The sequence below is a fragment of the Parus major genome, chromosome 19 (assembly GCF_001522545.3).
Source record: "Parus major isolate Abel chromosome 19, Parus_major1.1, whole genome shotgun sequence".
NCBI classification, from domain to species: domain Eukaryota; kingdom Metazoa; phylum Chordata; class Aves; order Passeriformes; family Paridae; genus Parus; species Parus major.
The window spans coordinates 6,732,889-6,760,368 of NC_031787.1; the positions used below are offsets into that span (position 1 = coordinate 6,732,889).

The following is a 27,480-nucleotide window of genomic DNA, read 5'->3' on the forward strand; positions in this document are numbered from 1 at the left end:
CCGTGACGTCACCGCTGCGCCGCGTGACGTCACGGTGCCGCCGCCATGGCCGCCCGCAGGGCGCTGCACTTCGTCTTCAAAGTGGGCGATCGGGCCCGCACGGCGCGGTTTTACCGGGAGCTGCTGGGCATGAGGGTGAGCGGCGGGGACCGGGGAGCCGGGGGGCGGCCGCTCCGGGACTGCTGAGAACGGGCGGTTCTGCGGCCTCCGTGCCCTCCCCGGAGCGCGGCCCAGGGAGTGGGGATGAGGATGGGATGGGGGTGGGGATAGGGAGAGGGATGGGGTGGGGAATAGGGATAGGGGTTGGGATGGGGATAGGGGTGGGGTTGGGATGAGGATGGGGTTGGGATAGGGGTGGGGTTAGGGGTGGTGTTGGGATACGGATGGGGATGGGATATGGATGGGGATGGGGTTGGGATGAGGATGAGGATGGTTTGGGATGGGGTTGGGGTTGGGATGAGGATGGTTTGGGATGGGGATGGGGTTGGGATAGGGATGGGGTTGGGATGAGGATGTGTTGGAATAGGGGTGGTGTTGGGATAGGGATGGGGTTGGGGTTGGGATGAGGATGGGGTTGGGATGGGAATGGGGATGGGGTTGGGATAGGGATGAGGATGGTTTGGGATGGGGATGGGGTTGGGATAGGGATGGGGATGGGGTTGGGATGAGGATGGTTTGGGATGGGGATGGGGTTGGGATGAGGATGAGGATGGTTTGGGAGGAGGATGGTTTGGGATAGGGATGGGGTTGGGATGAGGATGTGTTGGAATAGGGGTGGTGTTGGGATAGGGATGGGGCTGGAGCCCACAGCCTGCCCATGCTGATCCCATTCCCACCCGTTTCACCCGGCCTGGGGAAGGCTTTCCGGGTCGGAACGAGGTGATCCTGCTGTCCCCTGCCAACCCCAAGCGTTGTGTGCTTCCCAAGGTGCTGCGGCACGAGGAGTTCGAGGAGGGCTGCAAGGCCAGCTGCAACGGGTGAGTGCCCTGCCTGCCCACCCAGCACCAGCTTTAAAGGAAGGGCTGGGTTGTCTTTGATTAAATTGCTTCCCTTGGAAGCTGCAGCCCCCTGTTCTGTTATATGGAACATAAACACCACACCTATAGATTGATACTTAACTGTGTTGCATTATTTCTTACCAGGAGCTACATCCAGCTCCACTGATAGTTTATATAGGCATGGCACCATCGAGCTTCTTGAGTTAAAAATCCCTCCTGGTTGCCCCAAAGGCTTTTGTAAGGAAAAAAGGGTGAAAGAAGAAATAGGAATGCATTTCTTTCTGAAATGGAAGGAATCTTACAATTTGGTGCCCTTTCCTACTTAGCAATAAGGAAGTAATTATGTAATTGCAGCTAATGAGCAGCCTGTGCTGTTAAAGCAGGAGCTGTTAATGAGGTAGAATTGCTTTTATCATATGGCCACAAACAACAGCCTGGGGTCAAAGCTGCCATGATTTCACTCTAGGAATGCAATTCCTCCTTGAAACACAAATACTTGCAGTTCTTGGTGGTTACTTTTAATATTAATGACATTAAAATATGGCTAATATGGATATTCCAGCCCTTATGATGGAAAATGGAGCAAGACCATGGTGGGCTATGGACCAGAGGACAATCACTTTGTGGCAGAGCTGACTTACAATTATGGCATTGGAGAGTATCGCCTGGGCAACGACTTCCTGGTGAGCTCCACTCCAAGCAGCCAAACTTTCTCATCATAATCTGATTTACTTCAATACTTAGAAGCTGGTTTGTCACATGGGTTGTACCAGCTGCTTTTTTTGTGCTGTTTTGTCCCTTAAACACTTCAGTGTTGCTTTTGTGGTTGTCTCTGAGTTGAAAGAGCAGAAGCCAGAGCAGATTAGTGCTCACATGTGGTCCAGGAAACATTTCTGGAGCTCTGCCTCTGCTCTGTGTGTAGGACAGCTGGTATTTGCTGCCAGACCCAACATGGAATGCTGAACTTGCATGGGAGGACTTGCTGCAGGAAAACACTCTCATATTTATTATTAATCTTTTTTTTTTTTTTTGTGATTTAGTGGCTGGCAGCAGGTGGAGAGCTCCTGTTTCCTTTCTCTGAATCCACCCCATGGATTTTGTTGTGTCCTCTCCAGGGCATCACTCTGGTGTCCAGCCAGGCTGTGAGCAACGCCAGGAAGATGGGCTGGCCCCTCAAAGAAGTCACCTCTGGTGTCTTTGAAGCTGAAGCCCCAGGAGGATACAAGTTCTACCTGGAAGACAAGGAACAGCTCAAGCAAGGTGAAATCTTTACCCTTCCTGGTGTTCAGCAGAGATTTACCACTGGGGGTATCAGAGTGTTTACTTTGATGGCATTTTATAAAACAGAACACTTCTTTATCACTTCTCTGTTACTTCTCAGCAATGCAGAACCGTGTGTTTAAACCTATGATAGGTTTGTAGCTAATTTGAAATTATTGCAATCCTCAAGATCCCGTGTGGAAGGTTACCCTGGGTGTCTCAGACCTGCAGAAGTCTGTGAGCTACTGGTCTGGTTTGCTTGGGATGAAAATATATGAGAAGGATGAGGAGAAACAAAGGGCTTTGCTGGGCTACGCTGATAACCAGGTCAGTCCTTGGAAAACTCACCATGAAAACCTCTGGTTTCCTGAGAACAGAATCTTAAAAGGAAAAAAAAAAAGTTCTTAATTAAAGGAACTTAATTATGAGTGTTTTAATTGAAGCTGTATACGCTCAGCTTTGTTTTTAAAAAAGTCAAAGCTGTGGTTTGCTCTGGTGATTCTGGCTTGCTGGGAAACGTGTGGATGGGGGATTTTGGGATCACTCACATCCTGGAGAAAAAGCTGCAGCCTGGAGAACAGTGTCCCTGAAGCCAGGCTGGGTTTTTCCCTGTTCCAGTGCAAGCTGGAGCTGAAGGCTGTTGGAGGAGCAGTGGATCATGGCACAGCTTTTGGACGCATCGCCTTCTCCTGTGCCAAGGAAGAGGTAACAGCCCCACTTCCCTCACTCCTTTCCTTACCCCACAGCTGGGGAAGGCAATTTTTAGTGTTAACAAAACAATCCTGAGCAGATAGTTTGTTTCTCTTTCTAGCAGCAGGATGATTTTAGCTTGTTTTCTGTTCTCAGCTGCCAAACATTGAAGCCCTGATGAAAAAAGAGAAGCAGAAAATTTTGACGCCCCTGGTCAGCTTGGACACGCCTGGCAAAGCCACGGTGCAAGTGGTTATTCTGGCTGATCCTGTGAGTAAAACTGGAAACAATGCTGAAGATTGGGTTAAATTTCTCCTTGCCATTGGTTATAACTGAGCTGCTTCCTTTTAGGATGGCCATGAAATCTGTTTTGTGGGAGATGAAGCGTTCAGAGAGCTGTCCCAGGTGGACCCTAATGGTGACAAGCTGTTGGATGATGTAAGTGCCTGCTCATTAATTTTCTTCCTGATTAGAGAGACCTGTAAAATCCAATTTCCATTCCATGTTGAGTTTTTTCCTAGAAGCAAATGACCCAAGCTTGGTAAGGAAAATAAATCAGTTTTTAAAGCTCACTTAGTGCCCTGGGTGGAGTTTTCCAGCTCCCTCCTGGGGCATGGTCACGTTATTTGCTGTGGCAAAGAACATTGGTTTTCAGAGTCAGCTCTCCTTACTAGTGACTAGAAAAATAATTTATCCCTCCAGAGAGATTTCCTCCTGTTCTGACCATGTCCACACTTGTCTCTGTGCAGGCCATGGCTGCAGACAACAGTGACAAGTGGTTTGCTGAGCACAACATGAAGAAGGTTTCAGCTTAGCTGGAGGAACGGACTGGGCTGCTCCTCTGTGCCTTGGAGTTCTCCCAAGAAAATTCCAATCCTGGTTAAAGTGCTGCCTTCCCAATCAGAGGGTGCTGGGGTGTCCCTTGGTGGTTTTTTTGAGTTGGTTTTAGCTGATGTCTCTGGCCTGCTGCTCTCTCCCCTCCAGCAAATAACATCTCCTCCTCCCAAAAAATGGGGCTGTGCAGCAAAGAAGCAGCTGAGCCCTTGGCTTCAAAAACAGGAATCATCAGTCAAAAAAACCTCATATTTCTGTCTTGTTGTTACACTTGAAAGAAAGTTTATTTTCTGATTAATTAATTTTCTGATTAATTTGCTTTAGCTATCCTTTATTTGCAGGCTAGAGAGGAGATTTTCAAGCAGCTGTGGCTACTCCCCCTCTCCAGTGGGGAGTTGGAGCAGGGAATTCATCCCTTTATTGGGAACAAAGAAATGATCTTGGCAAACCATGTGAGTGAATACTCCAGTCCTTGTTTTCATTCCAAGGTGTTTCCCCAAGTCTCAAGGTGCAATGTTCACTGGAGAAGCCCTTGGTGTGTTTCTCACTAGGATCCCAGTGTTGATGGGGTGGTTTCCACCCCTTCTCAAGGAGATTTCCACACTCCAGGAGGGAGCTGAGGCTGTGCTTTGGGGTTTGTAGCTGCACTGTCTGCTGAGGTGCCAGGGTGCAGCTTGAAATAAGTTTTGCAATTAGCTTTTGGTGAGGAACTTTGGGGATAACAGCTCAAGGGTTTATCCTGTTGAAATGAAGTCACTCTGCTTTTGCTGGTGGAATAAAAGCTGGGAATACAGGGGGACATTCCTGCCATTGTTTCTGTCAGGTATGCTGTCCGACTTGCCGTTTTCTTGATGAAAACCTTAAATAAAACACCTTAAATCACATTTTCATCACAAAACTGAAACGAGTTTCATGGAGATCAGGCAGTGTTGGCACTTCTGAGCTAAACAGGAAAAATTCCTCGCTGGGCTTTGGTTCGAGCTTTTAAAATTCAGCTTTAATGACGGGTTTGAATCCTATTAGTCAAATTAAACATGTTGATATCGGATCACGGCAATTAATTAATTAATTGAGTAATTAATTCAGCCGACCTCCGCGCCGCCAGGGGGCGCTGCGGCAGGGCTGGCTACGTGACGTTCCGCGTCGCCGGCGTGACGTCAGAGCGTGTGTCAGGCGTGACGTCAGAGCGCGGCGCCGCCATGGAGCCGGCGGAGCGCGGTGCGGAGCTGGGCGCGGGGTGTCCCGCGGGGCCGTGGGCCGTGGGCGAGGAGACGGCGATCCTGCACGGCGGATTCCTGCTGGCCGCCCGCCTGCTGCAGCCGCGCCCGCTGCGGGAGCTGCGCAAAGCCGACTGGCCCCGCGCGGGGGTGCCCATCACCGACGCGCTGCGCGAGATCGGCGAGCGCTGCCCCTCGCCGCTGGGTCTCTGGAAGAAGGAGGCCGTGGCCATCGTGTGGGCGAAAATCCTGCTGCCGGCGCCTCCCGCCGCGGCGCTGGAGTGGGGCTGGAAGGATGACGGGTTCTTCTCGGTGGGTGCGATGATCCCCGATGTGAACCACACCGCGCTCTTCGAGCTGGTGAAGGCGCTGGGCGCGCCCCGGCTCTTCGTGCAGCTGCTGCTGGCGCTGCCTGCGCCCCTGTGCCGGGCACAGCTGGAGAGCTTGGTGGAGTACATCTCCAGCGAGACATCCCCGGCGGACGTCAGGTTCTTCCTGGACGTGTGGTGGGAGATGATGAAGCACAGGGAGGGAGGGGAGGATGCGACGGTGGCTGCGTTCGGCGCTCTCATCCATCAGCACGGCGGGGAGGCCTCCCCCGAGGATGGACTGCAGCCCCCAAAGAGATTCAAGGGTGACCCTGGCACCCCCCCAGCTGCCAGCGGGGTCCCGGTGCTGCTGCTGAAGGGGCTGAAGCAGATCCAGGGCAGTGTTGCTCAGCCCCGCCTGAGGTGCTACGCCCTGGCCAACCTGGCTGAGCTGCTGTGCCTGTCCACTGGGCTGGGGCCAGGGCACGGCCCCCTGCCCGTCACTGAGCACCTGGCCAAGGTCAGTGCCATGGTCAGCCTCTGGAGCAGCGACACTGACAGCCAGTACCACCCCTGTGGGCTGCCAGAGAAGGTCAGGGAGGCAGAGAGAAGCGTGAGCCTCCTGTCCGTGACCAAACCCTCTCGTGAGGAACTCTTGGGTGGCTTGGACTTGCTCTGCAGCTTGTTGCAGGCCTGGGGAGAGGAGCTGCAGGACACTCTGAGGGGATCTGAGGAGCTCTGCTTTGAGAGCTACCGGCTCCAGGACACTCTGAGCACCCTTGGGAAGAGCCTGGATTTCCTCCTGGAGACCGGAGAGCTGGGGGAGGGCGAGACACGGCTGGTGTTAGAGCTGACACAGCTCACCAGGGACATTTTCGGGGACACCAGTGCTGTCCTGAAGGATTTGGACACGAGCCTTGTGTCTTCAGTTGCCATGGCAATCATTGCACAGAGGCTGGACCGACATTTGGATGTGTGCTCTGTTTTTGCATCAGAAAAGACCTGGGCTTTTTCAAAGGCCTGGGTCGAGTGCCTGGTGGAAAACAAAGCTCTGTTCCAGAGCCCTGAGCTAGTTTTGAAACTGCTGGAGACGCTGGTGAACTTTGCCACGTCCCACCATGACAAGGAGAGCCGAGAGCTGCAGATGCAGGTGACCAAAGCCATTGTGGAGTGTTACACTGAGCTTTCATTAAGTGACAAAAACGAAGTGATCTCAGGTGTCCTGGCGTCCTGGGGTGGCCCAGGCCTGTCCCAGAACATCCAGGTTATCAGGGAGGGGTTCCAGGAGGACCTGAATGTGACTTTAAACCAGATCACAAAGAGTGTGTCTGATGAAGGCCTGACCAGGGCTGTGGCTTCCGTGGCCAGGCTGACACTGCTGTCCCCTGAGGCCACAGTAAAGCAGGTTTGTCATCTTGCTGTGGTCAATCTCGGAGCACACCACTTCCTTGCCCAAATCCTCTGCTGCTTCCCAGCACTGAGCTTCCTGGAGAGCCACAAGGATCCAAGCAGGCCATGCAGCCTGGTGCTGAGGTGTCTGGAAGAGGCAGTGTGGGGGAAGCTTTCCACGGCGAGGGAAGAGGAGCAATTCCTTCAGTTCCTGGTCTTTCTCATGCAGCCAGGCTCAGCCACCCCACTTGTGTCACCTGTAGAAGTGACCAAAGCCTTTGTCCTTCCCTATTTGAAGTCGGACTCTCCTCAGATTGAGCTGAGCCTGCAGATCCTCAGTGAGGTTTTGGGAATACCATCCTGTTCAGAGGAGCACTGGATCAAATCCTGCCACCCGTTCCCACTTCTCCTCAGCCTCTGCAGAATTCTGGATGGTTACACCAAGTACTGGCATCAGCCTGGGGAGCAGCTCTTCCCTTCCCTGGAGACCAAAGACCTGATTCTGAACATCCTGTGCCAGCTGTGCGAGCTGGTGGGGCCAGAGACCGTCCCCTCCTTGGAGCTGTGGGTGCAGTCACTGGCCTGGCTCCACAGGAAGGTGGCATCACTGGACTGGACCGTGGGGCTCCGTCTGAAGAAGCTTTATGGGGACCACTTCAAGAACGAGGTCCCAGCGACGCTGTTTGAGATCTGCAGGCTCCCTGAGGATGAGTGGACGTCGCAGTCGTGGCCAGCCTACGGGCCGGGCAGCGGGCTGCTGGCATGGATGGAGTGCTGCTGCGTGTCCCCAGCGCTCAGGGACACCATGCTGGCCCTGCTCAGCGTCAACGTGGACGACCCCGAAGAGGTGAACCTCTTCAGTAAAGGCTTCCTGGTGGCCCTCATCCAGGTGCTGCCTTGGTGCAGCCACGGCGAGTGGAAGAGGCTGGCGCCCGTGGTGGAGCAGCTGCTGCAGAGGCAGGTGCTGCACGTGCCCTACACCCTGGAGTACGTGCAGCACATGCCCCTGCTCAACCTCCGTCCCTTTGCCTGCCACCTCCAGCTCTCCGTGCTCTTCCTGCGGGCCTTCCAGCTGCTCTGCAGCTGCAGCTGTTCCACCTGGCTGCCACCAGAGGCCTGGCTGCACGTGGTGCAGCTCTACTGCGCCAGCCTGACCGACCTGCTGGCCTCCCTCAAGGCCACGGCGGGAGCCGCGCCGCAGCCCTGCACGCAGGAGCTGTCCTTCGTCTGCATCCAGCTGTTCTGCCACCTGCTGCACGTGGCTGCCATGCTGCCAGCCGGGGGCTGTGGGGAGCCGCTGCTGGTGCTGGCCCTGGAGGTGCTGTCGCAGTACGAGGTGTCCAGCAAGGCCGACGCCTCCCCCTGCGCCGCGCTGCACAGAGCCAACGAGGGACACTTCCTGCAGTCCGTCACCGACAACGTGGGCCACCAGGAGTTGCGCAGCACCCTCCTGCAGAAGCTCAGCAAGCTGGGAACGTGCTCAGAGCACTGATCTGGATGTTGTATTATCTGTAATAAAACCTTATTTTTCACTTTTGAATTTACTGCCTCCCTGCTGTTTCCTTCCACTAAGCAATGGAAGTAGCCACATAAAGATGGGTGGGAGGAGCCGCTTTGGTTTTCCGCTGGAATAACTGGGCACAGCTGTTCCTGTGCAAGCTGCCAGTTCTGTGGCTGCAGCCTTGCCTGCTGGCTCTCTGCATTTACACAGCAGCCTCCAGCATCGAGGAAATCGCTTCCCTCTGGCTGCTTTGCCACCAGCCCTCTCCTAGTCCCAGGAGAATTGCTGGTTTTGCCACGTGCTGCCAGAGGCTGGAAAGCAAATTGGAGGCTGGGAAGCGAGTTGGGTGAGTTCAGGACAGGCAGGAACTTTTGGGAATCCGTGTGTGCTGCTCCTGCCCGGAGGTGGGGGTGCAGCAGTAAGCCCACGTGTAACACCCCCACCCAGCAATGAACGGCACGTGGAAGAGCCAGCCAGTGGTGTGACTCAGAGAGGAAATCTTTATTGGTCTCCTGACAGTAAATAGGGCAGTGTTAGTGCAAACTGAGGTGCCTCATTGGCTGGTTTTTTTTTTTTTCCTTACATAAGGCACATTTTTCGCAATGAAAACAGTGAGATACAACATCTGTAATGAGTCGCAAGCTGTTTGTAACATCAGCTGGTCTCTGTGGTCATCCGTGGTTACTGTGACTGTGGTGTCTCTGCAACAGCAACCACAGGTCAGAAGAGGCCCTTTTTGTTATTTTACACTCTATCCAGAACAGCAGCCGTGGTTGGGATGAGATCCAACACCCAAAAGATCCAGGTTTCCCAGAGCTTGGCTGCTGGTTTCAGACAGAACGAAAGGCACAGAGTGGTCACAGGTCTCTGGGCATGGAGCTGTGCCAGGGCTGTGCCAGGGCTGTTCCTGCCCCGGAGCAGGCACAGGAAGCTGCAGAAGGAGGTGGCTGCCCTGGCTGGTGCTGGCTGCAGGGAGTGAACGCAGCCGTGGTCTGATGCACACACCCTGTGGTGCAGGGTGGGCTGGGGAGCCTGTACCCATTTTGCTGTGACTGAAAGTGGAAATGGGCTGAACCGGTGAAGGACCAGCCCAGCATCCTGCTGTGGGGTTGCTGGATCCTTCTGTGCAGCCCCAGTTCTGTCCCTGGCAGCCCCAAGGTGGGTGGGATGGGGCTGGAGGGATCCATTGTACAGGTGTTCCCAGGGTGTGGTGGTGCCAGCTGGAGGGCAGAGCAGAGCAAGGTCTACCAGATGGTTTTAAATTCCTCCTGAGGGGATGCAGGGCAGATAAAAGCAGCTGTGCTTAGGGAAGGGAAAATTGTAGCCTCTGCATAGTGCCCTGTGTGGAGGTGAGACAAGGACTAGGCAGGTTCCTGTCCTCCTCCTGCCCTGAGACAGCAGAACCGTTCCCCTGTGGTGGCATGAGCCCTCCAGCCCTGCTGGGAACACGGGAGTCCCCCAGGGCTGTCAGACACTGCAGTGGAAAGCACCGGAGGGTAAGCGGAGCTTGAGCCCAGCAGCTGCAGCGGGAGGTGCACGGGGGAGGCCGAGCAGGCTGTAGTGTAGAGCTGAAGTCAGTAAAGGTCAGGAACGGCTCTCAGAGCTGTGCTGCAGCTCCAGGCCCGGCTGGGGCTGCAGCAGCTCCGGCACAAGCTCCCCATCCCCGGGGCTGGGCTCGCTGCAGCATCCCCCGCCGGTGCCAGCCCTGGGAGGCGCGCCGGGGGGGCTGCAATAAACCCCTCTGTGGAACCCTCGGTTGTGCGGTGCTGCAGAGCCGAATCCCACAGGGAATGCCGTCCTTCCAGACCGGCTCCCAGCCCGGCGGGAGGACACGGAGCGCCGGAGCGGTGTGGGAGGAAACCTTCCTCGCCCAGGCTGGTGCTGCCTGGCACGGCGCTGGAGACCGGAGGCTGCTTCCAGCTCCAGCAGAACCGCTGCTCCCGGTCCCGGGGAAGGGCCGGGGGCTGCCTGTGTGCCAGCTCCGTTATCAGCTCCGTTATCAGCTCCGTTATCTGCTCCGTTATCTGCTCCGTTATCTGCTCCGGTGGGCCGGGGAGCCGCCGTAGAGCCGGGCAGCCTTGCGGCAGATGAGCCTGAACCAGTAGAGCTGGGGGGCGATGAGGGACGCGTTGGCGATGTTGCAGTGCAGGGGGATGCGGAACGGCACCAGGTAAAGCGGGATCCCCACCTGCCGGGCGTAGGCCGCGTACATGAAGGGGAAGAGGAGGATGCGGCACACGAAGAAGGTCACCAGGACGAGGATCCCATTCACCTTGTGCAGGAGCGTGTCCTGCATTTTGAGCTGGGGGAAGAAGGAGGGGAGTGCGGGGTGAGAAGCGCCCCCAGCGCTCTGGGGCACTGGCGGTGCTGGGAGCAATGAGATGAGCATCCAGGAGGGCTGGAGGAAGGGGAGTAGAAGGTGGGGTGGGAAGGGATGGAGGAGGGCAGGGGTGGGAATGAACGTGGTGCAGGGGAGGAACAGGCAGGAGAGGGCAGCACCAGCCCACAGCACAGCCCCCAGTTCTGGGTGTGATGGTTACTGCGGGAAAGGGATGGGACACTGGGAGGAAGGCAGCAGTGCAGGGGAGATTTGGGCTGCAGCTGTGGGGCTGCCCCTCCCTGAGACACCCCAAGCTCAGGCACTGCCTGGGGAGGAGCTGATGGAGCCTGGGGCAGGGAGAGGAGGTGAACTGCTGTGGCTTCCCTGCCCCATCCCTCCTCACCTACCTGCATGAGGATTTTGCCCAGCGATACAAAAGGTGTGCTCAGCTCTGCTATGAAGATGCAGCCCACGAAGAAGTCCCCCAGCTCTCCCCTGAAGTGCTGTAAAGAAAGCCAGCACTGAGCCTGGGGCCCTGCAAAGAGGTGGCCAGGAACCAACACCCAGCATGTCCAGGTGTCCTGGGCTCCTGCAGCAGCCCTTACCTGGGTGATGGGGGTGAGCACGATGAGGATGAAGAGGTGGTGGGTCACCATCAGCCGCTCCTGCAGCAGGAAGCTCCACACGCTGGCCAGAGAGTGCTTCTTCTCCAGGATCCCCTTCTCCTGGCTCTTGTGCCAGTGGCACAGGTACATGACATAGATGTCATAGGTCATGTAGGGAACCAGGACCCATATGTACTCCACAGCCAGCCAGTGCCTGGGGAGGAGCAGCACACACAGAGGCATCACAATGGCTCCAAGCACTTTGTGATGCTCTGGGAGGTGGAAGAGCCTTTAGGACTGAAATGGCAGCATTTCAATGGATTTTGAAGCTGGAAGGGGGTGAATTTTGAGTCTGTTTGGCTCAGCCAGGTACAGGCTGATTCAGAGAACAGGTGCCTGGTACGTGTGGAGGACGGATCTCAGTGCTGACCCCGCTCCTGCTGGGCTGTGCCAGGCACTGAGCTCAGCCTGGCCAAGCACAAACACGGCGCTAACGAAGGATCCTGATTAGCCCCACAGCCAGGAGTTTGCAGCACGGACCAGGGGCACAGCATTTCTTGGGATCTAGCAGCAAGCTGACTCCTTTGCACAGGTGATCTCCTCTCCTAAGCCCTAGAGTTGGTGCTTGGTGGTGGAAACCCCTAATCCTGTGTCTCTCCTGCCTGTCACACTGCATCAGCTGGCTGCCTAATCCAGAGAATCTTTGGGAAGCACATGGAGAACTCAGAGTTAACCAGGGATGGCTGGCCTGGAGTTTGGAGAGTGAAGCACAAAATATCCAGCAGAGGCAATAAACCCCCATGAGGCATTTGTCTGTTGGGAAATAATTGCAGGCAGCTGCCTGTTCCCAAAGCATGTTGGAATCCTGGTTGCACAATCTGGGCAGCAGCAAGCCCTGCTCTGCAGGGACACTGGCCTCCTTAAAAAATCCTGCCTGAAATCACACTGATAAATAAAAAATAAATAAATTAAATTAAATAAAAAAAAAAAGACAAAAAATAAGAAAGACAAAGCCCCCCTACGCTGTTGCTTGGAGAAATGTAGCTTGGGGTTCAAATCTCTTTTTGCTCTCCTGCCATCCCAAGAAAAGATTTGTTGCAGGAGATCCAGATGGAAAGATGTAAGTGGTGTGAAGCACGGGTGGCAAGTGATTGTGTTTGCAAAAGTTGCCCAGGGCTTTGGAGGGCAATTACAGCACTGGCCATATAAAGATTGTCTGCCTCTAAATAAATTGGCAAATTTTACTGCAACCTTTGTGATGCTTCCTGGCTCGCTGTCTTGCTGTCATTCTCCGAGGCCTTCCCTGCTGAGCACTGGGCTCAATTTCCTCCAGATTCAAAGAAAATCTAGGTCTCTGCCCACAAAGTGTTTGCACAGAGCCCTTGGCCTTGAGTACACCCGGGCAAGCAGACAGCTCTGGGGGAAGGAGGGCTGCTGGCAGCACCTTCTGTCTGTGTGGCTTTGGGATTCATCATCTGCCTTATCTATACAGCAGAAATTTTATTTCAGAGCAAAAAGGTAACGCATAGACTGCTTGGGTTAAGCAGGCCTGAGGAGTCTGGATCTATCCAGAGCAAGGCGAGATAATTCATATCTGTGCATTAAAGACAGGTCTGCTATGACCAAGTTGGAAGCCCTTCCTAAAAATCACCCTAAAATCAGTGTGTGATGGTTGAATTCCAGTTCAGCATAATTATATTCTTCCCCTCTGCAATCTTCTCTGCTAGTCTGGATAATAGCTCTGTTTTTAAGTCTTCTGACCCAGATTACGCTATCATTCCTCCTGAGAATCACTTCTGGGCAGTTTATCCCAGAGCTCTGAGGACAAGGCAGCAGGATTTTCCTTCAGAGGAATCCAACTTTACCATTCCATTCCAACTTTACCATTTCTGGACTCTTTCAGAATCCTTTTTGATGCATCTCTAAAATCAGTCCTCACCAGGTCTGCTTGACTCAGTAGCAATTTCAGCTTCCAGCAAGGAGACTCCCTAGCCCTTCAGAGCTGATGATGTCTGTATTTTTCTCTATATACAGCCCATGTTACAGCCCATCCTCTGGAGGAGACTGTGCTGGCAGAGCCCTCCCAGGCCTGAGCAAGCTGCTGCTGTTCAGGGGGTGTACATCCAGCTCATTGCCCAACCCTTCCAGCTGAAGTGGGGGAAAGAGGAACATGAATCAGGTTTTCCTCTCCCCTTTGTACGTGCAAACCTTTGGCAGCAAACCCTCCAGCCCCGAGCTGGCTGAGCACATCCCTGGGACAGGGTGGGCACTGGGTTACCTGTCATGCACCACGTTCTTGCAGCTGAGGACAACCGTGATCCCTGACACTGTTGCCATGGTGGCTTGCACTGTGGACACCAGCCTGAAAGGAAGAGAGAGGAAAGGGGTCACCCCAAACGTGACCCCACAAGGACCGAGGCGCAGGGAGAGCCGGTGGTTCACAGCCGCCTACTCCGTGCACACCCCAGTGCCTCGTCACGGCGAGGCTGTGCCAGGCGCTGCCTCCCGGGGGATTCTTGCCAAGTCCCGTCCCTTCCACCCCCGTGGAACGGGACAGGATTTGGTTCTCACCCCCGGGAGAACGCTGCCGGTTCCCCGTGGGCAGAGGGAGAGCTGCACCGGAGCATCCCCGCCCCGACAAACGGTACCACGGTGCGGGGTCCGGCCGGGCTGAGACACTCGTGCTCGGGGGGATGCTCCCACTCGGGGGTGATGCTCTCACTCGGGGGCGATGCTCCCACTCGGGGGCGATGCTCTCACTCGGGGGGGGATGCGCTCACTCGGGGGGGATGCTCCCACTCGGGGGGGATGCTCCCACTCGGGGGGGATGCTCCCACTCGGGGGGGGATGCTCCCACTCGGGGGCGATGCTCCCACTCGGGGGCGATGCTCCCACTCGGGGGTGATGCTCTCACTCGGGGGGGGATGCGCTCACTCGGGGGGGGATGCGCTCACTCGGGGGGGATGCTCCCACTCGGGGGCGATGCTCTCGCTTGGAGGGGATGCCCATGCTCGAAGTGCTGCTCCTGCCGCCGGTCCTTTCCCGCCCACTTCGTGGGGTCTGTGCTCGGAACGGCCAAGGACCATCCCCCGGAGCGTCGCGGCACCCCCGAGCCCAGGCTCACGGCCGGCGGGACCCGGCGCTCTTGGCCCGCCCGGATCGCTCCCGGTCCCGCTCCCGGTCCCCATCCCGGTCCCGGCAGGTCCCGCCGCCGTGCGCGTCACCTCCCGCCGCTCCCGCCCGTACCTGCCGCTGAGGAGGATGCGGTCCTTGAGGCTCCATCCCGGGGCGGCCCAGCGCAGCAACCGGATGCAGAGGATGAAGAGCCCCGGGAAGAAGGCGGAGGCGAGGGCCAGCGTCCGCCACATGGGGATGAGCGCGCTGTCTCCCGCCGCCGCTTGTCAACAGCCGGCCGGGCGGCGGGAGAGCCCGGCTGGGCTCAGCTTAGCTCGGCCGGGCTCAGCTGGGCTGTGCTGGGCTCGGTTCGGCTCGGCTCGGTCCGGACCAGCCCCGCCGCTCCCGCCGCTGCCCGGACGCGCCCCGCTCCGCCGGGCGGAGGCTCCGCCCCCGTCCGGGTAAACCCCGCCCACACAGAGAAACCCCGCCCACCCAACAGGACTCCGCCCACAAAAGCACCGCCCCCTCGGTCAGGCCCCGCCCCTCGGCCGGGCCCCGCCCCGCGCGCTGCCGGCGGAAGCGGTGCCGCCATGGAGGAGGACGAGCCGGAGCTGGAGGCCGGGCTGGAGGCGGCGCTGGAGCTGGCGCCCGCCGTGCAGGCCGCCATCGAGCAGGTGCGCCGGGCGGGTCCCCCCGCTCAGGGGACAGGTGCGAGCGCGACCCGGGGCCGCTCGGTGAGGGCCCGCGGCCGCCTCTGAGCCCCTCCCCAGCGGCTCCGGGCCTTCCGCTGCCGGGCCCGGGGAGCCCCGGGCCGGCCGTGCCCGGTGAGGGGCAGAGCCCCGTCAGCCCCGGGTGGGCTCGGACCGGCCGGGCCCGCGCTGGGGGCTGAGCGTGGCTCGTCGTGTCCCGGTCAGTGTGAGCCGTGCGGTGCTGGCGGTGCTGAGGCGGCTCTGTCGCTAATTGCAGACGTGTTTGGTGGTGTGGAAACACCCCAGTGCAGCGCCTGTGGCTCGGCTGGAGTAATCGAATCGGCTGGGTTCGGCTGTGGTGAACACACGTGGGTTTTTTCATCCAGACGGTGCTGGGCAGTGCCCAGGCTCCCCAGGGAATGGGCCCGGCCCCGGGGCTGCCGCAGCTCCAGGACAGCGCTGCCAGGGATGCCAGGCTGCGATTGCTGGGGTGTCTGTGCAGGGCCAGGAGCTGGACTTGATAATCCTTTTAGTGCCCCTACAACTCAGGGGTTCCAGTGTTCCCATAAAGCCTTTGTGGCACTCGGAACCCATCAGAATCCCGTGGGAACCCAGGGTAAAACCATGGCTCTTGTTCTCTGTGGCTGAGCCTGCACTGCCTGCAGCCGGCCTTTCCATCTCAAACTGTCTTCCCTGTAGCAGAAGTCTGGGCAGTAGCAGTGTCTGTCTCACAAAATATCACTGAAATAAGTTTTTATACCTTCTTGAGTGTTGAGTCTTGTGGGTCACTTTTGGAGGCCCTCCTCAAAGAGTAGGGGGAGGCCCTGGGAACTGGTAAATTAATAGCAGCTTCTAAAAGGGACCTAGAGCCTGTCCAGAGGAATAATCCTCTGCACTTGTAGACATGAGTTTTTGAGCAGTGGAGAATCCACAACGTGCCTGGCTGAATTATTTTAACAAACAATAAAGCTGTAGGAAAACATTCACATCCTGAGCACTGGGAGATGTTGAGGATGACACCACCTGCTGCTTTCCAACTTCCTCTCTGGCACTTCCCAACCCAGTAATCCCGCTGTTCCTGTCAGTGTTCCTTAACCAGTTTTGGGCAAAACCTGCCCAGTTCTGGTTAAACGAGCAGAGCTGGCTCAGCTGCCCTGCCGGAAGCGGGGTGGGGAGCACAGGCAGAACTGGTGCCCCACCAAAGGCAGGGTAGCATTTCTGATTAATAGGTTGTGACAAACTCCTGGGAGTGACAGCTCCCACAGCTGCTCCATCTGCCTGCAGCAGCGATCCCTATCTGCAGTGTGAGTGGAGTTCCTGAGCAGCCTTTATCTCCCATCTCACCTCTTGTTTCATCTGCTCTTAATACCTGTGGAGATTTGGGGATAGGTTGAGTGTGAGTTGTGAGCAGGACAGGCTGGGTGTGATGCTGCAGTTGTGCTCTTGTATGAGGTGATGTCAGAGTATTTTCCTCACTCACCAGGACCTCATGCATGTTTAACTGCTGCCTCAGCCACAGAAGTGACTGGGAAAGCTTCCCAGGAGGGCTGGTTCAGGCAGAATATCCTTTTATCTCACAAAATCGCTGGTTTTTCAGTGCAAAATGTGTAAAACAACATAAATGCTTTATATGCCCATATGTGAAGGCTCTCATTGAGCAGGGGGATGCTGTGGGGTTGCCTTTGCTTCTGCCAGGGGGGTTGCTGGCCATGGAGTGCAGAGCTGATGGCTCTGTAAGTATGGGACAAATACCAGAATCACAGAATGCTTTGGGTTGGAAGGGACCTTAAAGACCATCTCATTCCTTCCACAGCTTCCACCATCCCAGGTTGCTCCAAACCTCATCCAGACTGACCTTGAACCCTTCCAGTGATGGGACACCCACAGCTTCAGTGTGGTAGCAGGGAAGGGAAAGCACCACACTTCAGTCTGAGGGGACAAAAAGCAAGGCCTGGCAGTCATGTTTGTGTTGTTTGAACTCTTCTGAGGAGAGATGAGATCTGTTTGCACCACAGCTGCACTTTCCCCCTTCCCAAATCATTCAGCAGATTGTGTTTCTCTCCCTCTTCTGTGAAAAGTGGCAAACCCAAGTCTCTAGAGAACTTGTACAACCAGTCCTTAATTCATCACGTTTCCTATTACACAGCTGTGGAAAGCAAACCCTGTGTCTGTCACTGTGAGGCCTGGCAAAGCTCCTGCCAAGAGCAGGGCAGAGCCTCACTTTGTTCCCAGACAACAGCAAAAGCATCAGGATGGTTTGGGATATGTGATTAATGGTTTGTATGTCTTGGGAATTCCTGGATGGATTGTGCCAGGGCTGTGTGTGAATTATCTGTGTTTATCCAGGCTGATATCCACAGGAATTTTGGGAGGTCAGAGCCCTGCAGAGCACGTGGCTGCTCTACTCCTGTCCATTAGTTAGAGAAATGCTGTGAAACCCAACTGGAAGCAGGTGCTGAAGGAATTAAAAGTAGTAGAAACTGTGTAAAGTTACAGAAAATACTGATGGTGGTTGATTGTGCTTGTTTTCCTCCCTCTTTCCAGGTATTTCCCAGCCAAGATCCACTGGACAGAGCAGATTTCAATGCTGTGGAGTATATTAATGCTCTCTTTCCCACTGAGCAAGTAAGTAATGCTCCAAATACTCTCAGACTTTACTTTCACACTTTTTACTATCAGATTTTACTTCCACCCTTTACTGTTGGGGTAACCTGACAGCAAACAACCAAAGCAGTGTTTAAACCTGTACCCAAACATTTTATTTTAAACACTAGCACAGGAAATGAAGCTGTAACAATAATAATTTCTTAAATTTGCAGCTCACGGGGTCTGCTGTCATTATGTAGTCTTTTTCAAACCAGAGTGCTTGCTGCAGTTAAAGTCTTGCTTTGATATGTAGAAATAAATTAATTTTCTGTATAGATGGAGTAAATGTCATAACTTGCCATGTATCAATCATTGGTGAGTTCCTGGGGTTTTCAGCCAAATCAGGCAGGTGTTGCCTGTACAATGTCACAGGAGAGTTTGAACCCAGTTGTTTCTTTTAAGATTTAAAGAATGAGATTGCTGTGGGCCCACATCCATGCTTTGTGTTCACAACTTCAGCCCCAGGGGGAGTTTTAGATGAACCTCTTGCAATACAGAGACATTTCTACAGCTGAAGTTTGTGTTGTGAGGCTGCTCTAACATTTCCCATGTCTGAGACCCTTTGCAGCACTGCTGGTTTTAACTTGCAGCTTTTTCTGGTGGTGTGGCTTGGCTATTTTCCCTCTGCCAGCAGTGAGGAGCTGTTTCCCCAGCAGTGCCTCCACTGCATCTCCTTTCAGGCTGTTTTCTGTGTGTCTGGGCTCTGCAGGGGGGTCTCAGCCCAAAGGCTCTGTCCCCATGCCCACTGGAGGTCACTCTCACACAGTTTTGGTGACAAAGGACAAGGCAGAGCTCGGGGATGGGGGAAGCCCTGAGCCCTGACCTTTTTGTGCTTTTTGTGATGTGACAGAGAAGCAGCTGAGTTGTCTCAGTGCCTCCACCTGTAAAACAAAGCCATTGCTCTCCTCTTCTTCATGGCCCCTGTGTCATAGAGTGTTTGGGATCACAGCTGACAAGTTCCTCTTTAAAACATTCACCATTTCACTTCTCTCTGATTTCTTTTTATGTTCCAGTCTTTGGCAAACATCGATGAAGTTGTGAACAAGATCAGATTGAAAATAAGGTAAATATTTTTTCCATTTTGTTGCAGCCCAGGTGGCTTGGTCTGGTTGTCACCAATAAATGCAGCCTTTGTTCTACAGCTGACAGGATTTAGTTTGTTAAAAAGGCATGGATAGGACCAACCTCGAGTCTAACAGTGCCACCAAAACAATTAGACTTTTTATATTTCACTTCTGTTATGTGCCCTGAAGGCTGTTTAAGCTGATGGGTTGTGAAGTGCAGCCTTAAAAAACAACTGAGAGTCAAAAAGTACCAAATTTTAGTACAGTTTGAGGGCTGAGTGAGCAAACTACCCAAAAGACTCAATTGCCAAGAATTCATTGTTTTTGGGTTCAGAATATCAGTTGTAAAAACTCTCACTCTGTATTTTTGAATTGTCATTTTTGGTCCTAAAAGTACAAAATAAATACAGGTGTGCATGAAATACATAAATTTTCTGTGCTGGCTGATATTGCCAGCATGAAATGATTGAGACAGCACTTTCATATGTGGGAAGTTGAAATGCAAACAGACAAGGGAGAGCTGACAATATTGCTTAAGGGAACAGGAAAGCAAGAAACCCTGGTTAAATTAGGAAATGGATTTTTATTTTTGCAACAGGACTTTTAGATTGTGTAAGGCAGTGTCACTGAACAGAGAGGGAGGGGGGAAATAATGATTTTAGCATTGGTAACATCAGGTTTTTTTTATTTTAAGTTGATTCTGTAAGTCTCAGGATTCCCCCAGCTGTTTGGGTCAGGCTGACAGAGACTGGGTTTGATGCTCTGGGGTTTTTCCTGCAGGAGGTTGGATGACAACATCCGAACTGTGGTGAGGGGACAGACCAACGTGGGACAGGATGGCAGGCAGGTATGTGCAGCCAGGAAAGCCAGGGGTTCTCAGCTTGGGATGTCACTGAGGAATGGCTTTGGCAGGGAAAACCCCACTGGTGCTGTTACTGAGATGTTTCTGTGCCTCTTGCACTGCTGAGCTGCTCCCTCAGCAGCTGTTCTGACCTGCCTCACCCTCTGAAGGAAAGTGAATGAGGAATTGATTTAAAGATCAAAAGCAGGAGGCCTGTGTGCTGCTCTGATGATAAAACAAGCAGCACTGAACAGGTACAAGTACATTTGATCCTGGGTAGGGATCAATAGCAGGCTGTTTGTCCTTTTCCCTGAGCTGTTTGCTGAGGTGTCCCGAGTTGTTGGTCACTGTGCTCATCACTGGCTGCCACTTCCTCTTGCAGCTCCTGTCCAGCCCTCAGGTTTTCACTTGTTTTTTGCCTGACAGAGGTGCTTGCTGGGAGTTCAGTATTGGTGAGCACAGCCATGGCTGCAGAGGATGTGAGTGCTCAGCTTGGCCCTGAGTCAGCTGGTTTTGAGGTGTCACTTGGTTTGTCTCTGTTTCCTGTCCTGTTTTAGGCCAGGACATTGAACCTCAGACCATCAGTCAAGGTTCCTCAGTGACTTCTTAATACCAGCCCTAAGACTGGCATGTGGTAATTACCCTCTGTGTTTTCCTCTCCTTGCTGTCACAGCAATTGGTATCTACTTCTGATCCTATTTCTGCCTCAAGGGAATTATTTAACCTGCCTATAGTTTTGTCTTGCTTTAGAAAAACATGAGACATGCTCATCTCTGCTAGCAGAAGTAGTTGAATCATGGATGTCTAAGTACTGCTAATAAGCTGGGGATGTGCTTGGGATGTGGCTTACCTGGGAGTGGTGCTCCTGTAATTACTGTGCAGGAATGAGACAAGGAATCAAGTGGGGAGGCAACTACAGAAATTGAGGAGGGAGTGGAAATTGGTGCAGTGCTTGGGACAGTTTGTGATTGGAAAGCTGGTGCTGTTGTAGTTTTTTGGGCCCATTTGAGAGGATAAATTCTCTGAGAAGACCACAAAAGAGTGGGGTTGAGAAGAGCTGTGTGTGTGAATTGCCTGGAGTGCCTCAGGACTTGGAGAAAAGGATGAACACAAGCAGTGATCAGCTGTGCCTGTGGATAACAGGAGCATTTCTGTGCTGTGGAGGTTGGCAAGCTTTGTTCAGAACGCTGTCCTGTGTCTGTGGTTTGTCACTCTTGCATCCCTTTGAAGTTCTCCAAGGCCTGGACAGATGGACCTGCACAGTGTCCTGCTCTGAAGCACCAGCAAGGCAGAGCTGTCTGTGCTGCCCTTCCTTCAGTTTGGTTGTAAAGGAACCAGTTAAAATCCTGATTATGTAAAAAAAAACAAACCTTCAAGGTGTTCACTTGTGGCTCCATGCAGGACATATTTCAAGTGGCCTGGAGCTGCAGTTAATCATAAATATTCGTGTATTTAGCTGTGGATTTTCCTGGTTTCCCTCATTTTGCTGCTTTGCAAAGTAGAAGCAAACTTTAAGACAGATGCCAGAGCTTACAGTTGCGTGGGCTGAGGCCAGACAATCTCCCAGGAGCACAACTGCTGTTTCTTACTTTGAGATCCTAACAAATACTGAAACCATTTAATTATTTAAAGTGTTACTTCTCTGGGAAGAAAAACATTGATTCTGAAATGCTGTGAGTTTTTTCTTTCTATGTTTGTAATCCAGGCCAATCATTTTACACCTGGATTTGTGTTTTTTGTGTGAACTGCTGGAACCAGAGGGTCATTAGAGGGGGAAGGTCTTGAAGTTCAAAGCAGTGAAGGAGCATCAGCAACCTCAGATTTTGGAGATAACCTTACAGAGCTGGGGAGCTCTTGAATGACATTTCAGTTTGAGATGGAATTTTATATTTGTCACCCAAAATCAGAGGAAACCTAGAAGAAATGTTTGCTGTTGCTGTCACCCCTGCACTGTGTCCCCTGAGTATCCTGGGTGCTGTGTGGGGGAGTGAGGCAGCCCTCTTCACGTGATCACTCTGTTGATTGCAGATTGTGGGGGTGAAAACCTTGTTTTCCAGCTTCAGCTGCCTGTTCCTGTGCTGAAAAGTGCCTTTGTTTTACCAGCATATTCTCAGGGGAATCAAGGACACTTGGAAATGTTTTTATAGAGCAAGAGGCCTGATTTCTCCCACTTGGAGAGGAAGGGTTTTATTTTCCAATGCATAGAAAGAAATAGTTTTGAAACAGCCTGAAAACAAGGTGCTGTTAAGGCAGGTCAGTTCTGTGCTTGGAAGGGAGTTGTGTTGCTGTTTTCCTTATTTAGTTCTCCTGGTAACTCTGTCCCACAGCAAAATTAAGTTCTTGTTTGTACTCATAGTATAGTCTTACAACATTTGTAGGAAACTTGTATCCTCAAGACCAGTATTACACTGCAGAATTGGATTGACATATCCACATGGGTAGATAGTGTCATCCTGCAGGCCTCACCCTTAGGCTGCCCAGGATGAAGATCATTATTACATTTTATCATCATAACCACAACTGCAAACCACCCTTCATTAGGAAGGAAACAGTTGGCAACCTGCTTTTGCAAGAGGTTTGAAGCAAAGCTCTGTATCTCTAATCTTCCTCCATTCGTAACTCTTACCATAAGAGACATCTCCAGCCTGTAGTGCACAGTACTTTGGCTTTAGGAAAAGTCAGAAATTTTTGGAAAATTCCTGTCTTTTGATTTCCATCCCCTTGACACACTGAGATCCAAGAGGAACACTGCAATCCATCGTCTCTTTGAGAGCGTGTGCCATAAATAAAAGTGTGTCTGAACTCTGAGTTTGGAGCTGATTGAATTTCAGTGGGAGCTCAGGATCCTGTGTATTTAACATCAGGATTGGGCCTGAAAGGTGTTTTGCAAAAACCTCTTCCCTTCAATCACATTCTCTCTTAGCAACTCCTGATGCTGTGGCCAGTGTTTGCCAGCGTTGCCTGACTGCAGATGTGTTGGAGATGTCCTTGTCTGAGGGGTAAATAATAGTTTGAATAAACATCCTTTCAGTCTCTGACTTCCATCCAAAGGAAATACAAACCTTGGATGCAGTGGCAGAATTAAAAAAAAAAGTTGTTTAAGTCGAAGCAAGGCAGGAAGGGGTTCTTTGGTGAGTCCCTGCCCTCAGCTGTCTGTGCTGGTCCATCCCTGCTGCCCTTGCAGGTGAGGGAGCTCAGCCTTGGTTTTCCCATCTCCTGTCAGCCAGAGCTGCCCAAAAAATAATTTGGAATCTTGTGCAGGCATTTAATTCAAGTACTGCTCGAATTACTGGGGTTTATCATCAACCTACCCAATCCCTTTTTAGACACCAGTGATCCTGGCAGGTTCCTCGAAGACAAGCTGAGGTTATCAGCCTTGGCAGATTGTGTTTTTGAGGAAATGGGGTTATTTACCAACTGTGCCCAGCAAAAAGCTTTCCAAAGCTGTCTTGTGGAGGAGCCTTGTTGAGAGCTGCACCTTCCCAGCTGTCCAGGAGAGGGGAGCCCAGCCTTGGTTTTGAGAACAGGATAACGTTTTGCTGATAATTGATGGCGAGGGAGCACTGCCAGCAGAGACAAATCTGGGCAGTGCTGCTTGTTACTGTCCCAGGAATCCAAATCCCAGTCTGACCCAGTGGGGAATATGGAGTGTGCAGCTATGGAAATGTGCTCTCCACGCTCCTTAAGGAACAGGAGTCCTTAGGAAGTCCAAAATCCTGATTGCAGATCCAGCTGCTGTGCTCCCTGGGATGGAGTCTCCTGTCCTGTCAGGCTGGGATGATGTTTGGGATGATGTTTGGGATAACACTTCTGTGCCCCTCTGCCTACTGAGGGCAGGGCTTTGAGATGAGTTGTAGCTATGAGAAGGCATTTCAATGAGAAATTTTCATGTAAAAGTAGCTTTTTTTTTTTTTTGTCTATAAGCTTTTAAACTGTTTCCCAAACAGTCTTGCTCACATACACATGTGTGGATAAATTAGCAGCAAGGTGTCTGAAAAAACAGATTCTGAATCTAAAAATAAAGGCCATCCAATAGATGTGGCCCCAAAAGAGTTATTTAAGCAACTCTAAAGACAGGAATGCTCCCTTTTCCACAAAGCCTAACGTTTCCCAGTTCAAAGCATCTGCCTTTTTGAAATTTTGCCCTAGAATTTCCTCCAAATGCAAAAGCCTTAAAATAGTCTGGCTCATTTGGCTTCCCCTTCCTGGTGCGATATTTCAGTAAAATCTGCAGACAATGCCCTGAACCTCAGAAATTATCTCACTAATGATCCTTTTATGGGAGGAAACAACAGCTGTGGGTGGAACATTCCTCTGTAGGGCGTAACAAAATTTTCCTTGGGAGTCCCAGACTTGGACTATTTTGGATGCCTTGGGAGAGGCTGGGAATGCAGGAGCTGCTGTGGCTCAGTTGTAACAGTTTCTAGGGAGCCAGTGCTACACGATTTTTCCTCTGGAAGGTTTTTATTTTTTATTTTTTTTTTCTCAGAGCTGCTGCTGCTGCTCTGGAGTGTGGGCTGACCTTGCTGAGAGCTGCAGTCCAGTTGTGGCATGATCTCCTCTCTGCCCTAGGGTGCAGTATAAAAAGTTCCCATAGATTTTTCCACTGAGCGTTTAACGCACTCCGTATGGTTTGATGTGTCACTCCTCAGTTGTGTTTATTGCTGAAGCTTCTGCATGGACTGGCTGTAATTTTTTTGACAGTTGCTGACATGCCTTTACTGGTTGTTTGGCTGAAGCTGCTTCACCTATCAGGCTTTTGTCCTTGTGATGAGTACTTGTAATGTCTGCACTTGCTGCTGGTTTAACCCTTGACAGCGTCTGTGCAACCAGGATGAGGTGCCTGGGTGGGTAAAGGTGAGGTGGATTCAGCTGAAATCCATTTTGGAAAGAATCAAGAGGAGTCTCAAGATCCCAAATGGATTTGTGGCTTGATAGTTTGAATCTAAATGAAATCCAACAAACTTATTTCTGTTATCTCTGGTCCATCTTTCCCTTCCTGCCTTGTGCACACGGCGTGTGTAAATGACTGAAGTTGCATCAAATCAGGATTGTGTTTCAAAGAAAAATGTGTTTTATTGTTTAATGTGTCTGACTCCATTAGGATCTGGCTCAATTAGTGCTAGAACAAAGTTAAGTGTTAACTAGAAGAGCAAATGGATGTGCCTGGGCTGGGAAAAGCTTTGGATGTTTCTCATGGCTGAAGATACTGGCTGATAACTTGGATTGCTTTGGTTGGCTCCTTCTTTGTTTTGCTCCTTGAAAACAGTGATATATATTTTATTTCTCATAACTCCAGCAGAACAAGAAAAGGGATGGCAGCTGCTCTGGTGAAATAACAGGAATATATCCTTGCTGCCCAGCCTGAGCCCAGACAGTTCAGTTTGCCATCCCATCTTTTGGTCAGCCAGGGCTGTCCTTTCTCCTGGCAAGTGGAAATGAACATCTGGGCTCTGCAGCTGTGGGGAGACTCCAACTGCCTGCCCTGCCCTGGGTGTGCTGCAGTGTCTGGCAGTGTTTGAGCCTGTGGAAATAGGAGGTTGTGTCTGGCAGAGAAAAATGCCCACAGGTTGTGGGTTTGACAAGGTCATAGCTGGGAGTATGTGAAATACTCCCTTGCTTTTTCTTTTCTTGAAGCAGAGATCAGGAAACACTTTGCAGAATCAATCCAGGGAGGAAGGAGCAGATGGAGAGTGAGCAGAGGAAGAGAGTGATGCAGGTGCTGCAGAGGGCAGTGGGAGTGGGGTCCTCTGCTGGTTTTCTGAGCAGTGTCCTGAGCCCCAGGGCAGCTGGTGGGTGGTGTCACCACAGTCTGTGGCTTGTCCCCTCCAGCTTTGCAAGGGCAGTGTCAGCCTGGCAGGCAGGGAGGTGCTGTTGTGCTCTGTGTGCATAAACCTGCTTAAGAAGCAGCGCTGTTGTTTCAGCCTCCACCTCCTTGTGTGGAGCTGGCTTTTCTGCCTGCAGGTTGTGTTTCACACTGATCCAAGGCACTCAGTGCCTGCACATCTCCTACCCTCGGCACTTTCCTGCCATTTATTTATTTAAACACATGCTTGCTTCCAGCCATCAAATTCCAGTGCTGCTTCCTTGGCCACAGTGTCCAGGCTTGGCTCACGTGGAAGGTGTTGATGTGTCCCTGCTGCTGGGACAGCACTGACTGTCATAAGCTCTTAATAACTAATTAAACCTAAATCTCTGAAATATTTGGGGGCTATTTTGTGTCACAATCCCTGATGTTGTAAGCACCATCTTTCAGTTACATTCATTCTCTCCTGCCTGGCTAAGCTTTATCTCCTGGATTTTTATGAATGGGTCATTATTCTGAAATGTGAACATATGAAATATGACTAGTGTTAGATTTCAATACCTTTTTAAGATAGTGAATGGATTGGGGTTAAATATGGCATTTTAAGCTGTGTGACTTTATATATTTTATGAAAAGTCATGCCACAGATTCTGCAAGGCTCCAGCTGAGTGATTAAAGTCCCATAATATTCTTTTGTAACCCATGAATAATAAGCAGGAGCTGAGCTGCCAAAATAAATCAAAAGTGAGTTTCATTCAGAGTCATTTCCCTAGTGAATTGTGACAGTTGGACAATGTCCTTCCCTTGTAGAGACACTGAGCTTTTTCTAGCCCAGAACACGTTCAGTGAACAGGGTTTCAGGTGAATGGCAATGCCAGGAAGAACTTGTGCTGTTTATTCTCATGCTGGCATAACTTTTGCCATCTGCTGCAAGGCAGGAGCAAGTCTGAGCTTGACCTTGGCTTGTGCTTCAGTGGGGATGTTCCTGTCCTGCAGCCTGAGGCTGGGAATGGGGTTGTGTTTGTGCTGGTGTTGGTGGTGTTGAAGGCACTGCAAGCTGCAGACTGTGTCCAGTCCTGTGTGGCTTTGATGCCAACAAAGCAAGAAACCCAGCCTGAAAATAGAATTCCAAACAGGCAGGAGATTGTGTCTTACTGTGGATATTTAAAACTCCTTTTTCCCCCTTCTTTATCTTTTTGTTGTTGTTGTTGCTGCCTCACATTTTTGGTGTGTTATGTTTATTCAAGCTGTGTTGCTTCTGTTCATACAGCAGGTAAAGTGACAGGAATTCCACTTGGAAATCCCTACTTGGAGAGTTCCTGGTGTGGTTGTGCTTTCCCCCCATTTATATTTGCCTTTAAAGTCTTAACCTGTGCTGATTTTGGCTGGGGCAGAGAAAGAGCCCCATACTTGTGATGAAAATTAACTCTACCCCAACCCAAACCAGCATATGAACATGGATTCATCTTGCAAAATCTGATTGTAACTCGAGTGGTTGCTAAACTAAGTTAAACTAAGTTAAACTAAGTTAAACTGAGACCCCCCCCTTACAGAGGTCAAGCTCTGATGTTGCAGATGTGGCTCTGATATTGCAAATATCACCGATTGCAGTGTGCAAACACATCAGCACACAAGTCAGCTGGAGTCCCTCAGTCATTTACAGTCTTCCCAAATAAATTTCATGTGCTTTCCCTCTGATCAAACAGACACAGGCAGCTCCAGAAAGGAGGGAGGGTGAGCAGCATTGCCGGGGGCACTTGGTTATCCAAGGCCCTTTGTGTCCTGGGCACAGGGAGGTGCAGCAAACACCTGCAATCAGGGTGTCAACAGAAACAGGAGGGCAGAGACTCACATCTTGGCTATTCTGAAACAGATAAAGAGAATAATGAGTGTCTGCACGGGGAGTTTTTGCTACATGATAATAGTGTTTAATCTTGGGCGTGAGGCAAGGCTGTGGCTGCTCACCTGCCAGGTGATGATGGAGCTGTAGTAACCCACCATGAGGCCCAAGCCTGATGAAGCTCTAGGAGCTTTATTTGTTAAGTTGTGCAATGCCCACAATTAGCATTTAAATGGCCACACTGCCCTGGTACTGTAAAACTCATGTAAAATTACTCACTGAAGCAAGGCCACTCAGAGTTTTGTCACATCAGCACCTTCCTTGTGGTGCAGACACCCCTGTGCAGGGCTGGGCA

At 52.0% G+C, this 27,480-nt stretch overlaps 4 protein-coding genes across 10 annotated transcripts in view; 3 read left to right on the top strand and 1 right to left on the bottom strand.

Moving 5' to 3' along the window:
• Positions 1–11: 11 nt before the first annotated feature.
• Positions 12–4,830, top strand: GLOD4 (glyoxalase domain containing 4). Of its 3 annotated transcripts, none has more exons than XM_015647002.3 (9): positions 12–135; positions 928–977; positions 1,561–1,681; positions 2,039–2,258; positions 2,449–2,585; positions 2,877–2,963; positions 3,105–3,218; positions 3,300–3,386; positions 3,698–4,830. In XM_015647002.3, the coding sequence occupies exons 1-9, from the start codon at positions 46–48 to the stop codon at positions 3,761–3,763; spliced, it is 972 nt and encodes a 323-aa protein (XP_015502488.1). In that variant the 5' UTR covers positions 12–45; the 3' UTR covers positions 3,764–4,830. The 3 variants fall into 3 exon arrangements, with proteins under 3 accessions (XP_015502488.1, XP_015502489.1, XP_033374802.1); XM_015647003.3 differs by having other exon boundaries at positions 2,114–2,258; XM_033518911.1 differs by having other exon boundaries at positions 30–135; positions 860–977.
• Positions 4,831–4,860: 30 nt separating this feature from the next.
• Positions 4,861–8,236, top strand: GEMIN4 (gem nuclear organelle associated protein 4). Its single transcript, XM_015647001.3, has one exon. The coding sequence runs from the start codon at positions 4,982–4,984 to the stop codon at positions 8,186–8,188; it is 3,207 nt and encodes a 1,068-aa protein (XP_015502487.1). The 5' UTR covers positions 4,861–4,981; the 3' UTR covers positions 8,189–8,236.
• Positions 8,237–8,674: 438 nt separating this feature from the next.
• Positions 8,675–14,629, bottom strand: TLCD3A (TLC domain containing 3A). The gene is made up of 5 exons (XM_015646191.2): positions 14,369–14,629; positions 13,401–13,484; positions 11,123–11,336; positions 10,925–11,020; positions 8,675–10,499 (listed from the first exon to the last, which is right to left on the bottom strand). The coding sequence occupies exons 1-5, from the start codon at positions 14,488–14,490 to the stop codon at positions 10,230–10,232; spliced, it is 786 nt and encodes a 261-aa protein (XP_015501677.1). The 5' UTR covers positions 14,491–14,629; the 3' UTR covers positions 8,675–10,229.
• Positions 14,630–14,788: 159 nt separating this feature from the next.
• Positions 14,789–27,480, top strand: part of VPS53 (VPS53 subunit of GARP complex) — a 61,990-nt gene continuing 49,298 nt past the window's right edge. For 4 of the 5 annotated variants that reach the window (XR_004499836.1, XM_015646850.2, XM_015646851.2 and 1 more), the window contains exons 1-4: positions 14,789–14,913; positions 17,473–17,553; positions 18,588–18,637; positions 19,419–19,485. Coding sequence is in view for 3 of the 5 variants with exons in the window: in XM_015646850.2 (XP_015502336.1) it covers positions 14,830–14,913; positions 17,473–17,553; positions 18,588–18,637; positions 19,419–19,485 (282 nt within the window). In the remaining 2 variants the exon portion in view is untranslated. Of the gene's footprint in view, positions 14,948–17,472; positions 17,554–18,587; positions 18,638–19,418; positions 19,486–27,480 lie in introns of all 5 variants that reach the window. The other variant, XM_033518878.1, reaches the window with a different exon arrangement.

Coding starts and splice junctions, on each gene's coding strand:
- GLOD4 (XM_015647002.3), top strand. CDS start 46: ATGGCCGCCCGCAGGGCGCTGCACTTCGTCTTCAAAGTGGGCGATCGG. Junction 1,682..2,038: donor GCCTGGGCAACGACTTCCTG/GTGAGCTCCACT, acceptor TTTGTGATTTAG/TGGCTGGCAGCAGGTGGAGA. Junction 3,219..3,299: donor TGGTTATTCTGGCTGATCCT/GTGAGTAAAACT, acceptor GCTTCCTTTTAG/GATGGCCATGAAATCTGTTT.
- GEMIN4 (XM_015647001.3), top strand. CDS start 4,982: ATGGAGCCGGCGGAGCGCGGTGCGGAGCTGGGCGCGGGGTGTCCCGCG.
- TLCD3A (XM_015646191.2), bottom strand. CDS start 14,490: ATGTGGCGGACGCTGGCCCTCGCCTCCGCCTTCTTCCCGGGGCTCTTC. Junction 13,485..14,368: donor CGCATCCTCCTCAGCGGCAG/GTACGGGCGGGA, acceptor TCTTCCTTTCAG/GCTGGTGTCCACAGTGCAAG. Junction 11,337..13,400: donor AAGAACGTGGTGCATGACAG/GTAACCCAGTGC, acceptor GCTCCTCCCCAG/GCACTGGCTGGCTGTGGAGT.